Consider the following 15,449-nt stretch of genomic DNA (forward strand, 5'->3'; position numbering starts at 1 on the left):
TATCACGATAATTGAAAAATTCGATAATTCAATTTTACAGCAATGCTCCCGTGAATACGCTTCGTTAAAATGCTCGAGTCCTATAGAAATCGAACGGCAAGCACTTGGTCGAATTTAGTCGAAAAGCGTAACAGGCGGAGCTAACAGTCGCGAAAGTATAATAATTAGATCCGTACGAGATGAATATCGTTCGAATTTCTAAGCGACGAAGATACGCTGAAAAACAGAACCACTGCGTTTCCATGGTACTTTGTCGGTCCGAGTTGCCCAAGGTAGAAAACACTGTCACGCTAACACCTAACGCCTAACGCCTAACGCCTAACGCCGTGCAGCAGAAACTCGTGGCAGTGTACAGTAACGGTGACCGTTTTTCCATCGAGGTTCCTTGTTTTATCTCTCGTCGAGAGACTCGACTCGCACGACGACTGCCAATGCGTACGGTTCCCACCTCCGCTTCCTGGTACCTCGCAGAACTTCCGGTCTCGTGACAGGCCGACCTGGTCCACCGCTCGTTCCGTCTCAATGTTACGGGTTTGTCACTTTCACGTCGCATTTCACCTCCACGGAACGCGGCGCAGATTTCCTTCCTCGTGTACTACCGGTTCGCGTTCGAACCATTCTCGGATATATACTATAGTATGTACACTGGTCGGAGAAACTTCCTAATTCGGTGGCTCCTAATCGTTATCAATGCGCAGACCGTACAAGCTGCGTAGCTCACCGTTCAATCGTTCGAATAAAAACTAATCGATGAAACAAATCGACAGCGATTTTATTCGCAACACTTGAATTTCTATTCGCTCGCTGTGAAATGTTCCATTTTGTAATTCGAATTGTAATTTCTATTCAACGAGTAACGGTTCGAAGATCGTTCATCAAGGGAGTTTTGCTCATAGTCGGAGATCTTAGTTTCGATGAATTTTTTCGGATCTTTCGAAAGTATATACTCTCGAGGATATTCGTATTTATTGTTCCATTTATTCGTTATTCGAAACTTGTAAATGAAATTCCAAGTAATGCTTCGGTGCAAGCAGGAATGCCATCGCGCGGGACCGATCCGAGACTCGCATCGACGACGACGCGTGCTTTTCATCGCATTGTGCACCGTTGTCGGTCGTGAAATCCTAATCTTGGTCCTGGCCAGAACAAAGGATTTCGTGCTGACGCACACGAGAAAGAAAAAAAAAAGAAAAGGCAGAGACGGTTTTAGGGCGGAAGGCTGCGTGAAAAATCGAGGGTATTCCCATTGATGATCCTCGTGAATAAATAATTCATAGCGCGCGCAAGGACACGAGCGACGTGAAGTCTTGTTCGGTTCGGCCAGGCTGACGCGCCGGGACTGACAGCAGAAAAATGATGATCCGTAAAACAGGATCTTCGATGTCGATCGGAGTAACGGAAAAACCGAGATTCCGAAAGGTAGCAAGGAAGCGAGCCTCCGATCTTTCGTTCGTCAACCGTGATCTTCGTGGGATCGTTGAGGAGTTTTTTCAACGCGTCGTTCGCGGTGAAGTTCCTCTTGCTTTTCAAGATTTCCATGGGAAGTTTCCATCGGAATATTTCTTCGATAAATATAAGAATGATATTCTTTTCTTTTATTTTTCGATAGAATTATAGAAAATATTGAATAAATTTTGACATCTTTGGGTAAATCCAGGGTTAAGGTTTTTAGCGTAGGACCGTGGCGTTGCGTGTCAACGGAGGCGGTTTAACGGTATCGATTTCAGACTAGAAAGAACGAAAGGGTCACCCGGTATACGCGACAGTCGTGTGTTATCCTAGGATCTGAGGAAATAAACGGTTTCCTGAGTGAAACGTGCTACTGCGGTGTGGGTCGGCCACGAGGGACAGATAAAACATGCAACGACGCGCGTTAAGCTTCTTCCACGCAGAACTGGCCGATGCCCGAGGTCCTCTGCGCGTTCATAAATATTCATGCACTTCCGTAATAAAAATTCGTGAATGGAAAAAGGGATTGTCCTTGGACGAACACCTCGAAGGAAGAACACAACTTGGTTACGTTCACCTCTTTGTTCACACCCTCTGACACCGAAGTTGTTCGAACGTATTTCGTCCATATTTTTCTTCCACTTTTACCAAGCTGTACGTCTATCGCTACGATAGAAACAAAAAAAAAGAAAAAAAAAAAACCACTCTTTTCCAATAAGATCGAATCGATAACGTGGTCTCCACGTTTCGGAAATAAGGTCACACACTCGTGTCAAGTGTTACTGGTTTGCACTCTCGACGAGGGACTTTCGGATCGGCAGGATGCGGGTCCAAAGAGGATCGCTTTATTTACGGGGCATTCACACGAATGCTTTGCGAGTATAAACTTCTCCGACTTAATGGACCGTGAGAGAGCGGATGGTGCCTCTCCTTCGGGATTCTTTGACTTTGAACACGTTTCCAGCCATGGAGATCGTCGTAACGAACGCGAGTGTACGGTTTCCCGGTCAACGTACTTCCGAAAACGTGTCTTCTCGACCAGAAAATATAGTACGATGCGTCGGCTCGAAACGGATGCTTTGTTCCCTGGAAGTTGGAATTTTTCGATCTACCGTTAGTCAAGCTCGATCCCCAAAGCGTTCCATAGAAATATGTTTGCAAAAATTCTTTATTAACAGGATTACTCGATAATCCTCTTCCTCCTGCTCACGAGTTAAGTCGAATCAAGAAGAAACATTGTATCGATGTATTTACATTAGAGTAGGAAATCACGTTGCGTATTTCTCGGTTTTTACCGGTGCGCGTAACACAATCGCTCCGAGCCGAAAATCGTTCAGTCCAGGTTTGTTTTATCGTTCGTTGCGATGATTCACGCGTTTCATAATTCTCTTCGCGGAAAATATCACGGTGCACCGTGTGTGTAAGCATCTCCGACAAAGTGACCATGAAACCGACGTGATTCACCGTTGCAAATATGTTGCGAGCCGAGTGGTTGGTCGTTCGGTTCGACCGACGATCGAAAAGAGATTTAGAAAACTTGTTCCAGAAACGAACACCCGTGTCTCGGACGGTTTCGTTTTTGCATTCCGGGCGCTGAAATTCGCGACACTTTCACGATAATGGCACACCGGGAGAGGAAAAAAAACGGATGATTTCTCGGCGCACACGAAACACCGTAATCCCGATAGTTCTTCGAGGCTGTCGCGTACGTCACGATCGACTTGTTAGGCTCGCGTGTCACCACGCGCTGCATACTATATTTTGCCCGGGTAATTTATGCAAGCGCCGCGTGCCGATTTCCAGAGCCCCGGATCGTCGAACCGAGGAGAACGAGTGCGAAGAATTTATGTTGCAGATTTTTAATTCGCACTTTCTCGGGGAAACTAGTCCCCGTGTCGAAGAGTACAAATTATTCGATCGCAATTTCTTATTTTCTGCTCCCGAGTTTTCAGAATATTTGATTTATTTAGAACCTGGAGAATCTGTAGGGTAAAATCGGTGATTGTAATTTTTCACCGCGGGTAACCGAGAGAACAGTGAGAGAACTCGAGGAACAATAAGAAATAAAATACGGTGACTCGTAGTATCGTAAAGGAAGCTCGCGATTTCCTCGTAAAATCGAGGAATCGAAAGATGCGAGACGAAGTTTGTAGATCGGTTTGCAGAGAATAGCCCAGTCTGTGTCGCGACACTGAAAAAGCTCGTCATCGAAGGTGTCCCGGTTCTATGTTTAGCTCGTTCGATCGATACGAATATGGAAATGATCGTGGCTATTCGCGGACCATCAGCTGGTTTCCGTGGAAACCAGGTGGGCGTGCGTGCGGTGTCGTAGGTCGGTCCGCGTCGAACGGAGCTCACCGAGTCCATCCGCGCGTACAAACACGGCGTAGGAATACAGGTGAAGAACCTCGAGGCAGTCCTCTCTACGCCAATTTACTCGATATAGTATAACGCGTGCGTTATCGAGCTCCGGAATCCTAGGAATCCGGTCGATCTCGTCCTACCGATAGCACGTTCCAGCTGCGAACGCGTCCTTCGTGGCTTTACCTTTGATAACGAATCCCCCGGTAATGGACGCGATTAACGAGCACTCGTTCGACTGGCTTTGTACCGGCCCTCGCCGTGACCGGCTCGTGCTCGATGTAATAGTCGGGATAATAGGGTACCACTGTGAAAGAGGCTCGCAGCGATGACGATTCTGTTCTTCGGGTTTCCGCGGAGATGCGTCGTCCAAGTTCCTTACCTCGAGTTAATTCGTACGTTTCACCGATCGCGATAACGATCGACCGGTCGGACCGCTCCGTCGAGCCGGAGATCAACGCGATGTTTCTTACGATCGGCGTAAAATTGGAAGACGGGAACGACAACCCAGCTCCGGGTAGAATAGGAGTCCCGACGTTTGTTTCTATAATACGTTGGTGCCGGGCGCAAATATAGTAGTTACGAATTGTCCTCGTCGTGATACGACGATACGTTTTCAGCCACCACTGGTAATTGCTCCAGTGGATCGAGCGTAGAACGTTCGCGATGGCCCGAGTCCGTCTACGCGCGTATCGTTGGAATGACGTCAAACTCGCGGTTCATCCGCTTTCGTTCGGATCGACGAGGTTCGTGGACACTTATTATTAAATTCGTCATGGTGTTTAGAATCGTTCGGCCCTGTTGCCATGGAAACTTTTGTCAGCCACGATTAAACGTGCCACGGGTCAAAGGGAACGTCACTCGATTACCCGATGCGAATTGGGTACTTTTAATTGGACACGATCGTGGCTAAAGGTCATCGGGCGTATCCTCGATTACCACGGGGTAGCGATCGATAATTCGAACGAACGAATCGCTAGGAATCCGATCGATCTTCGTTAGACCGTTAATTTTTTGTTTGTTTCAGGCGAGCTGTACGTAGAGGACCTAGGAGAGAGGCGGATCGTTTCCATCAGAATGGGTTGGTTGTGGGTCGAGGGTACTCCGATGAGGCTGCCATTGAGGGCGTTGAACCTACGTCAAGCAGCGCCCAGTCTCTGTCAACCACACGTACTGGCTCTCGGTTTCACGCTCAGCGACTCGCAGGATCACACTCTTGCCACATTTTGGGTAAAGGAGGAGAATTTTGGTGTTTCGAATTTGGCGTCGTCCGTCGCGTGTCCCGACGATCGGAGAGATCCCGATACGCGAGAAGACGCAGGCAGGCGGTGATAGTTGGAAACGGGGAGCGAATCGAAAAGTTGGAAGGCTAGGCGAGACAGAATAATTCGCCGCAGCACGCAATGTAATTGCATGTAAATGGCCTTTATCTACGGCACGATCCGTTTCCTTGGCTGTAAACACTTTCTCGCGTCGGCCGGCCCCTAAGAACTCCCGTTTTGCTGCAACTTCTAATTACGGTCTAGCAGCGTCGCCATTCGATTTCTACGATCTCGTTATATAATACAATCCCGCGGCCGTAGTCTCGGCTGGTCAAACACCGATTCCTAGAGTTGACCAAAAATTTCGGTTCGCCCGACTTTCTCTTCGCTTTGCATAACGAGTCTCGATCGGTGCTCCGGTTGTAAACGCGTGTACAATCCAATCCCGTCGACCGTGTTCCATCGAACCGACCCGTTTCGATTCTCTCTTACTCACCGTTCGTTCCCCTTAAATTCGAGGAAGAGGGAACGGTGATCGATAACGTCGTGGGAATTTCGCCAACGGGCACCGGATAAGATAGAGATAAAACGCGAAGGACGCGCGAGATGACGTAACTCGTATCCGTCCGAGGTGTACGGTAGGTAATAAGGTCAGTAGGCAAGGTCAAAATCCGTTGCCGCAGTCTCGGCGATAAACCGACGCGTGGGAGATCCGTGCGCCATTCTCCCGTGACCCACCATTGTCAAGGAGTCCCACCATCCTCCTCTCCTGGCGAACGAGTTCCTTCGGCTCGCTGGCTCAGTCGCTCAAAGGACGTCCGTGCAATCGTCTCGTAATATAGTATCTCGATTGAAAGGGGGGCTTGAATCGCTCCGCTCGTCGAGACTCGTTCGCGGAGAAGGGAAATTTCGAGGACGAAAAAGTCATTTGCGACAACTCGATACCCGATATTACGATGTATAGTAGTTAGCTAGGCGGTTGGAGATCGTCTCCTGCGAGACACGCGATAGACGAGAACCAAAGACGAACGCGGAACAAAGAGTTTCGAGACGGTTGTTTCGGTTTTCGCTAAGAGTAACGGAACCTTTCCCTTCTGCTTAGGCCGACACGGAGCCGATCTACTGGTCCTGGGTCAGAGCAATAGCGGCGGAGCTGGTCAGGCAGACACCGTTTCGGGCTCAACGTTGCCTGAACTTCTTGGAGATCCTAACGATATGTCCGAGAGGACCGGTCCCGCTCCCCGATAGCCCCACAGAGTCCCGAAGACGTTCGCGAAGCGAATTGCGTTGTTGGCCGGGTGATTCCCCAACGGAGAAGGATACCAGAAACTCCGCGACGATACTGGAGGAGTCCAGGAGAAGAGCCAGAAGCGAGTTGCGCGGTTGGTCCAGCAGCAATTCAAGCGACGAGGACCTCCTCGGAGAGTTTCGCAGCATACCGGCGATAATAACCAAGGAGCCACCGGTGACCAGGATTTGGGGTTGCAGCGAGAGTAGCGAAGGTAGCGACGACAGTCTACCTTGGGGCGGGGTCTGTCGTTCGAGCGTGGATTCCGTGGACTCGAGTGCCTCGATTCCCGAGCCGGAGACCAGAGAGCAACGAATCCAGAGGTACAAGGAGGCCAGGCGACGAGAGAACGAGGCCAGAAGCAGGCGAGTCCTCGAGGAGGATGCGAGGAGACGGAAAGCGAGAGCCGAGGAAAACAACAACGAAGTTCTCAAGACGTACGGTTCCGGGAGATCGAGGAGCAGAATCTACTCCGGAAACGATAACGACGACTTTTGTCCGACCTCGACAAAGAAGGAGCTCGACGTTGTTCGCGACGCCTCCAGATCGCGGAACGAGAAGGACGTTATCAGCAGACTACCGCCGGTGAAGCCGAACGAATTCTCCACGGTGAGATTCGAGGACGACCATCGCAACGAGGACGATAACAGAAACAACAACAGCGGCAACAACGGCAACTATAGCCCCAAGAACGGTAACACGAGTCCCGGAATACTCAGAACGGACATCAGCGAAAGAAGAAGCAGAGCCAGGGAGAGACGGTGCGTCCGAGAGAAGGGGCAATCGTTACAGTCGCAGCAGGTCCCGAGCACCACGCTCGAGACCACGCTCCAAGAACGCAAGAAATGCCTGGCCCAATTGTCCTCCAGAATTCCTGTACCGCGTCAACAGTCTCAAACACCCACCAAGGCTTCCGAGAACTCTACCTCTATCGTACTAGCCAAGTCGTCGACTTCCCTATCGGTCCTGACCGAGCCTCCGCGCGAGGAGGACGTGGCCAGACTCCTCGAACGATGTCAGAGGGTGGATCACTACGTGCCGGTACGAGAGAAACTAACCTTGTTCGAGTCGCTCTCGAGATTGGGCGGTCGACTGGCCAGAAGTACCGAGGATCTCGGTCGTTCCTCCTCGAAACCGAGCCCTAGGGGAAAACAACGCGCCAGATCTCTTCACGATCTTAACCGAGGAGCCAGGGCCGTACCTGTCAGGGAGATGTGTCGATTCTTCGAGGGTAGCGTCGAGCAAGACCCCAATCACAAGTCCGCCACTCTTGCCAAGACGAGATTCAGCGATCCCGTGACACCCACCAGGAACACGTGGAAGGATTCTACGAGTACGAAGGGCAACGAAGCGCCCTGCGTTCGATCCTCGACGCGAAAGAAACATTATTTCAAGTAACGCCGCGCGTTAAGAGAAACGAGTCGGAGATTCTGTTCCGCGTACGGGTAGTTTCGATCTGGATGTACTTTCGCGCCAAGTTTCCAACTATCGACTCCAGGGATCCTACGTGGTCGAAAGCAGGACTTTCTTAGTTGTACGAGCTACTTTACAACCTGGTTGCTACTAAACGGCATTCGATGTTGGAAAAACGCGTTAGGTTTTCAAACTCGTATCGTACGATGTCCCTGAACACACGGTTTAATATTTAACAACAATCTAGAACCTCGCCACATGAATGGCCGCGATCGTCGGAATCGTCGGAATCGTCGGAATCGTCGGAATCGTCGCAATCGTCGCACTCGTGTCGGGAGAAAGTCGCTGCCCGGAGCAGCTGTTTTTTGCTCTTCAGGATTCGAACTGTGCTCGATTCTCGGCGCCAGCAAACTTCCGATCGACCGTTAAATATCCGAGCGCGGCGCAAAAACTTCTTGGACCCGATGCTTCGTTGAAATTTCTCCGTTTTGTAAATTTCTGTTATTTATTGCGTTCGTCTCACCCCGTTTCTGTAAAAAAACTGTCCGGAGCATCGGAACCGCGACGAGAGAATATTTCGAACGCGATCCGAGCTCGCTCGCGAAGAGCGTATCGGATCGAAAAACGAAGCGAGAGGGGAGGATCGGAGAAACCGGTAACTTCCATTCACCTGAGCGATCGTCGAGAGACGCTCGAACACCTGTCGTCGGATACAAGTAGAAGACGAGGACGGAACCGTGCCTCTGGACCCTTCTGTTTCCGGTTCCTCGTCGTTTTCGATTGTTATTCGAGCCACGGTGCGTATCGTCTCCGTTCTCCAAAGAAATCGTAGCGGTAAACGAGATACCGAGCTTGGGAAAATCGATTCCCGAGTTAGTCGAGCTCGCTCGACGCGAAACGATAATTGAATTCGATCGAATTTACACCTGCACCGTTTCCCTCCCGAAACGTCTTCGATTGTTAATTTTTTTACGGAAAACGATCGATCGTAACTCTTTTCCAGCGTACCTGATCGAAGAGGATCCCGTTTCGTTTAGTTTTTGTCGCGTGGGCAAGACCGTTGTAAATAATTAGTCGAAATGGAGGGCGGGAGAAAACGTAGCCGGGCTTATCGGTCGAATTTCGAACATCCGTTTCGACGATCAACGCGTGAACCGATGTTGACTTCCGGTTGCCTCCAATCGGGACGGTAATTTCCGTTCCTGTTTCTCCCCTGCTCTCTCGTTGCTCGTTTTCTGTTCGGACTCAATTGGGTCGCGCGAGCGGTCCTTCAACCGTACACTCTGATCCATACGAATTAATTACGGAGACGCTAATTGAAACGGAAGAAGGGAACGAGAACGAGAACGAGAACGAGAACGAGAACGAGAACGAACTACGGGCGTCCCGATGGTGTCGCGTTTTGCAACCGACGATGAAGAAGCAAGTCGAGACGACGACGTAATCAACCGATTAGTATCCTGCGCGTTAAAGATGTTCAATTGTTGTTAGAATCGTGACTTATCGATCGTCGATAGTCTCGCAAACCTTGAGTCGTTACCGAATGAAATTAATGCTAATAAACAAAGTGCCAAAAATGTTACGTTTTCTGCGAAGAGAAAAAAAAAAAAAGAACAAAAGTGTATAAAGAAACGAAGAAAAATAATTGTAATTAGAGAGTAGTAGAGTAAAGAAGTAATTGTAATTGCTTGTTTTAGGGTAAATCGATCGAAACGATGGAAGGAGAAGAAAAAATCAAGAAAAATGTTTCCGTTTCGTGTTTCGTGGTTCGTGGTTCGTGGTTCGTGGTTCGTGTTTCGGTTGTTAGAGATCGCGGAATGTTTATTTATTATAAATGTATAGAACACGTTATCGATAGTCACGTTTCGTTGGTTCTGTAAGAATCTTGGTCAATTTCTCGATCGTAACGCGAATACAATCGCGGTGTCCCGATACGATTTCTTTTTGTACAGTAAACCGAATTGATTTAGCCGATCAAAGATTCAACCTCTTTATTTTCGTATTCGCGTGTGTGTATACGTGCATCGTATATGCTATAAAAATATAGATATAGATATATAAAGAAAATTGTGTACGATCGCGCGACAATGTACGACTTGCGATTCAGTGTGCTTTGCGTATAGAACTGTAATCCGAGAAAAAGTATAATGGAAAGAAACGTATGTATAATCATCGTCAACGGAAAGAGTTATTTAAACGACGGCCTTGTCGATCGAGCCTTGTCGATCGTCTGGTTGTTCGAATAAACGCGTTTCCGCATAGTAAATCGACACAAATCGTGGGATCTGGCAAATTGTTAATCGTTCGACTAGTTGATTCGACGAATAAACCAATTCTCGTCGTTGAACCGCGATTCGAAGAGGAAGAGAGAAAAAGGGTTTCGTTGGAGAACGCCTCGTAGGATAACAACGACGCGATACAATTGACCCATGGAAATAGTTAACCCTTTGCACTCCTTACTGGTTTTTTTTTTCTTTCTCCCCCCTTCTTTTTCTTATCTTTCTCTTGTAAAAGAAAAACAAGCGGGTCTCGATAAAATGTTGTATCGCAATAACGCAGAGCGTGTAAGAGATATATTGTTCATTTATGTGTAAGCGGTAAAGTAATTGCGTTCGGTCGAGTGTAGCTCAACATTGGATTCGGTGTAAGAAATGTGATATCGTGGCACACTCGACACAGTGAATGGTAAGGGTTAAGAATGTGTGTCCCTCCCGAAGGGAGCAAGGTTCGATCGCGACGACGTCTATGCGAACCGACGAGCGTGCAGACAGGGCGAGAACAACCCCTTGCAGTTCGGATTACCTTATCCGCGGGACTGTTCGGGCCGCACCGGGACCAAAAGGAAACGTACGCGCGCACGTACTGAACGGACGTCTGTAAAAATGAAATTTATTCCGGACGGTCCGACGGTCCGACGCGGTCCGACGGGCGAAGCTCGTGAGAAGTCGTCCGAGCGCAGAGGGTTGCTCGCCATAGAACTGGTGAAAAAATAGGAAAAACTCGAGGCAGACGTTGTTCTTCCGCGGAAACCCTGTAAAACCGGTCGATCGCCAAAGAGGTCCTCTAGTCCCTCGTCGGAGGAATCCGAAAAGGCTACCCCCTACCCCAATCCCTGCAATACGCGCGATCACTCCCCGCTGGAAATTCGTCGCCCGGTTACCGTGCTGAACTTTCCACGTCCGCGTCCATGCGTAATTATATCATTCACGAGCTATTTGTATTTACGTTTGTTGTAATAAAAGGGACGAATAATGGCCGTTACATAAAAGTGATTGTCGTTAGAAAGTCGCGCGCCACGGAGGCCTTGGCACTATCTCGCATTCGCTGCTTTATACTTTGTCCCTCTCCATCCCTCCTACTAACAGCACTCTTTCTAGTACTATACCCTACCATACCCTCCTCGGAGGTGTTGGTGGTCTTTTATCTCTTTAACCGTCCGTCGCCCACGCGCGATTTTCCTTCTTTTTTTTTACGCGCCACGACCAACTCGCACCCAGAGGCACGCGTTCGCGTTCGCGTTCGCGTTCGCGCTTGCGCTCGCGTCGCTAATTAGCGCGCGTTTTCGTAAGATCGCGAACAAAGATTGCTCCGGCCGCGCGATGAACTTTAGAAATGCTCAGAGGCTTGTGTAACGACGCAGCACCGTGAAATTATTGTATCGGGAGTATTCGTTTCTCTTTTCGTTCGGGTCTGCGCGACGATGGACCGATTCGCGTCCATTTTCCCCAATTTGGACACCCTAGAGTCGGTTGACACAGGACGCGTCTGAAACCTGACGCGACGTCTTTCTTACGAATCTGAATACCCATTAGCGTTCGGAGACACTCGGAGCGATCGAATCGCGAAGAAACGAAATCGTTCGAGCGCTCAAGGTCTCGCCGAGACTATCCCCACAGTGACGTCTGTCGATGCGTCGCGGTAACTTTCTCGCTAATGGACCAAATAAAGAAGAAATACAGTTTCTGCGCGTCAACTTTCGGATAAAGATGGGAACAAAGCAATACGTTTCGGTCGAACGTAACGTAAATCGCGTTGCACTTTCCAAAACGTTGATTCGAGACGATTTTCGTCGAAAAGAATATTTTTGCAAATATATTCCTCGAAACGTTTACGGTATATAGATTTTAAAAAATTATACGAGCTCGAATAAAATATATGGAATTGAATGCGATTGTTGTTCTAAATTTTACTCTTTTGTATTATACATCGTCCTTAGACATTTCGTTATCGTATCGCAGTTGCTTCTTTCGAAAATTTTCTCCGTCGTTTTATTCTTTTCAATTTATCAGAGTTCTCCATAATTTCTATCGTACTTGTTCGCAACTATTAACATTTTACAGACACCTGTATTATTTTCGTTCCGCGATTTCAATCTTTCCTGTACACTGCGTATTCTTGTTTTCTCTTCTGTATTTTCTTTTAAACATACATTTACCGATCCACTCCCCTTCTCCGTACCTGATCTCTCCTCGGGTCTCGAAACTTCTTCTTCTTCTGCTCTTGTTCCCGTGGTTTTTCGGTTTGCAATTTCTTTTCGTAACCGTCGCATCGTATCTCGACAATATTCCCCGCAGCCTACGTTATTGAAATTGTTCAGTTCAGCCAATAATAATGCATGCGTTCCAACGATCGAGCTGGCCTGAAAATCTAATGGATCGAGGCGCGTGTTCGACGCGTCTACCTTAGACGAAATAAGTGTCTCTATTTCCATCGAGGTAAAATTTTTCTTACTTTCCCAACGTTCCGCTCGAATCGATTCATTTTACATAATTTTCACTCGTTTCTTTCAACGACCGTCGAAGAAAACCAATAAGAACACGCTCGGTGAAATGGTTGGGCGAATATGGTTGTTTCGCTGTTGCAACCCAACCCGTTTACTCAACGTCGGTGCACGAAATCGAATTGTCGCGGTAATAATTCAGCCGGTCCGAACTTACGAAAACCTTGACCAACGATCGAATGGAGTAAATTTGCGGTCGCGAAGGACGGTGGTTTTTCAAGAGACTTTTTCGAGCGTTCTTTGATCGGAATTTGTGTTTACGTCGCGGACCTTGATGCCGCTGGACGCCGCAGCTTCCCGCTCGTTTATTTACTTTAACCGTGGACTCGTTCTTGCGTTCGCAGGACCGCCCACTTAACGTTCCCGTGTAATTTTCATTCCACGTACGTACGTACACGCGTGTGCGTGGAAAGCGGTAGATTCTAGCTAGAATCGACGAGGAGGCCGCGGTAATTTATTTGCCGACTTTAATGAAGTCAAATGCGTCGATAAATTATACGGAATCGTTAACCGATGGTACAGCTTGAACGGGACTCTGGAGAAAATCCAGGAGAGATCGTTGGTAATACGTGACGCTTCGTTCGAAGCTCCGAATTGCGCTGAGCGAGGTTAGCTCCGTTTCACAGCCCGAAGATCTCGGAACGACGTCGCGACGTTCACGTTGAGGATCAACGTGTTCAGCCTGACTAAAAAAAGTTTCGGCGAGACTAGGCTGCGCGCGAAATCGTCGTTGTCGTTGTCAGCAGGATTTTCCAGGGTTTTGGATTTCGATCGAAAACGCTGCAAGGTCGTCGACCGTTTACCCGATTTCGTGACAGTTTTCGTTTCTTTTCGACGACGTGGCGTCGAGCCGATCTCTTTTTCGACACGGGTTACCATCGACGGTGTCTCGGGAAAAAAGATTCGACGTAAACTAATGTCGACCGTAGATTACGTGCCAGGCTTCGTGTGTCCCGAGCACGGTTTCACGTTGGGTGCATAAGAAACGCGGGTAATCGAGTGACTGGCCTTGATAGTTGCCGGTACCGGCCGCGCTAAGCGATTCAACGCGAAACAGGTACACGTACGTACCGTGCATGCTGGCTAGGCACGTTGCGCTCGCGATACACCGATCTATCGATCGATAGCTCGGCTGGCTTTTAAAGTGCAGTGTACCGAGACTCCTACCGCGACGCTATTTACTTCCAATTTATCTGATCGTGACCAGGGGAACTCGTACCTTGAAAACAGCCGTTTCTCGATCGAGAGAAACAAAGTTGCGCATCGAGGGAACCACGATGCTTTGGAAAGTGATCTCGTTGGAAAATAGACGAGACTCCGATAGAGTTGTTCGGTTGAAAGTAAAACGTCTCCAGCTTTCATCGAGTACCATTAATAACCACCGATGGGAACCAGTTTCTTCTTTGACCGGTGGTCGCAGTTTCGACGATGGCGTGCTCCGCGTCGGTAAATCAACCGTTGTTGGATTCGAACCGAGAATCGTAATGCCATTTGCAATCGTTAGCATTACGCGGAGGAATTAAGCCGATGGTTAACTTTCTAAACGCGGATGGAAATGGAAACTCGGAAAGTTTATCGGTTGTTTCTTGCAAGATCAACGGAGAAGCCTACGCCCACGATGCATTAAAATATATGCAAGTCGGACATACGAGCGTTACGCATTTACGAGACGATGCACTCGAAAATGGACGTGTAACGGATGTGCAACTTCCGTTGCAATATAGTTGCTCCATCTGTCGTTCGAGGTATGTTTATGCCGATGGTAAACTTTTCTTCGATATCGACGCAGACGCAACACATTAAACGGATCTTTTAGCCTGCGAGAATTCGTAACGCGCATTCTGAAATACCGACCTCGTAAAGTGTTGGATATTTTAAAAAAAAAAATATCTAATTAATTGTTTCTACATAGAATATATATGTTTTTGTTTTATTTATAAAATTATATCGGTTAATAAATTATTATCGCATCTATAAATAATTTATTTAATAATATATATATTAATTTCGTCTCTTGGAACGAAACAACGATAACTCGTTGGATATTGTACCTAGAACTACTTCAGCTATACAAAGTTGTATAAAGTACCGAACGAGTCTTAAATCTCTTTGTAGCACCGTCGACGGAAAATCGTGCATATTTATAGGAAAATAATTTCTGCTTTTGTCGCTTGATGGCGTCACCACCCCTATATAGACCGACATTGCAGAATCATTCCTACGATCCACCCTTTACGTGTATACGTTATTTCACATCGGTTCAAGCATGATATGCACAAACCGTAACTGCTACAACTTACTGGTATAATAGTTTTTAAGGCTAAAGTTTGATAACGTTACAAACGATACACAGGGAGAAATTTATATTTATTACCTCTACCGAGGTTGGCAGTTTACTTAAATATCGTTCTTAAATGAAGAGGACTTGAATGCTTCGAAAGCACCGATATTTTGCGATATGAATATTTCAGACCGTATGATAAACAATTGTTGTTGTTATTATTATTATAAACATTAAATATATCCAATTTTTATTTCAAGTGCTCTACTGCATTTTTAAGTTATTAAAAAGTAATAAATTTTTACTAGAAAGAGAACTGTTTCGTAAAAATTTAAAAAATAATACGTAAACAATTTTAAACTTTGATAATCGTTTACATCCATTCAGAAATAAAAAATTTAATAAAAATTTCATCTTTTTGGTGATTTTAATTTTTACATAATATGAAATTTCATTGTCGCCCGAAATTATACGTTTCTACAAAATTTATTTCTAATAAACTACGAGCGAACCATCGTGCTTCCGGATTCGTATTAGAAACGAGAAATTGCCCAACAATTATCGGGTAGAGTTTACCTTTCCGTTTATCAATATTATTTTCAATTTTAATTTCTA

At 47.2% G+C, this 15,449-nt stretch overlaps 2 protein-coding genes across 5 annotated transcripts in view; one reads left to right on the top strand and one right to left on the bottom strand.

Moving 5' to 3' along the window:
* The window catches only part of LOC143154359 (uncharacterized), a 37,675-nt gene extending 29,917 nt beyond the window's left edge, over positions 1 to 7,758 (top strand). For 2 of the 3 annotated variants that reach the window (XM_076326444.1, XM_076326446.1), the window contains exons 2-3: positions 4,838 to 5,040; positions 6,175 to 7,758. In XM_076326444.1, the coding sequence (XP_076182559.1) occupies positions 4,838 to 5,040; positions 6,175 to 7,758 (1,787 nt within the window). Of the gene's footprint in view, positions 1 to 3,731; positions 4,756 to 4,837; positions 5,041 to 6,174 lie in introns of those variants that run through there. The other variant, XM_076326445.1, reaches the window with a different exon arrangement.
* The window catches only part of LOC143154360 (uncharacterized), a 109,266-nt gene that overhangs the window by 92,508 nt on the left and 1,309 nt on the right, over positions 1 to 15,449 (bottom strand). The window lies entirely within an intron of this gene.

Source organism: Ptiloglossa arizonensis, chromosome 14 (assembly GCF_051014685.1).
Source record: "Ptiloglossa arizonensis isolate GNS036 chromosome 14, iyPtiAriz1_principal, whole genome shotgun sequence".
Taxonomy (NCBI): Eukaryota; Metazoa; Arthropoda; class Insecta; order Hymenoptera; family Colletidae; genus Ptiloglossa; species Ptiloglossa arizonensis.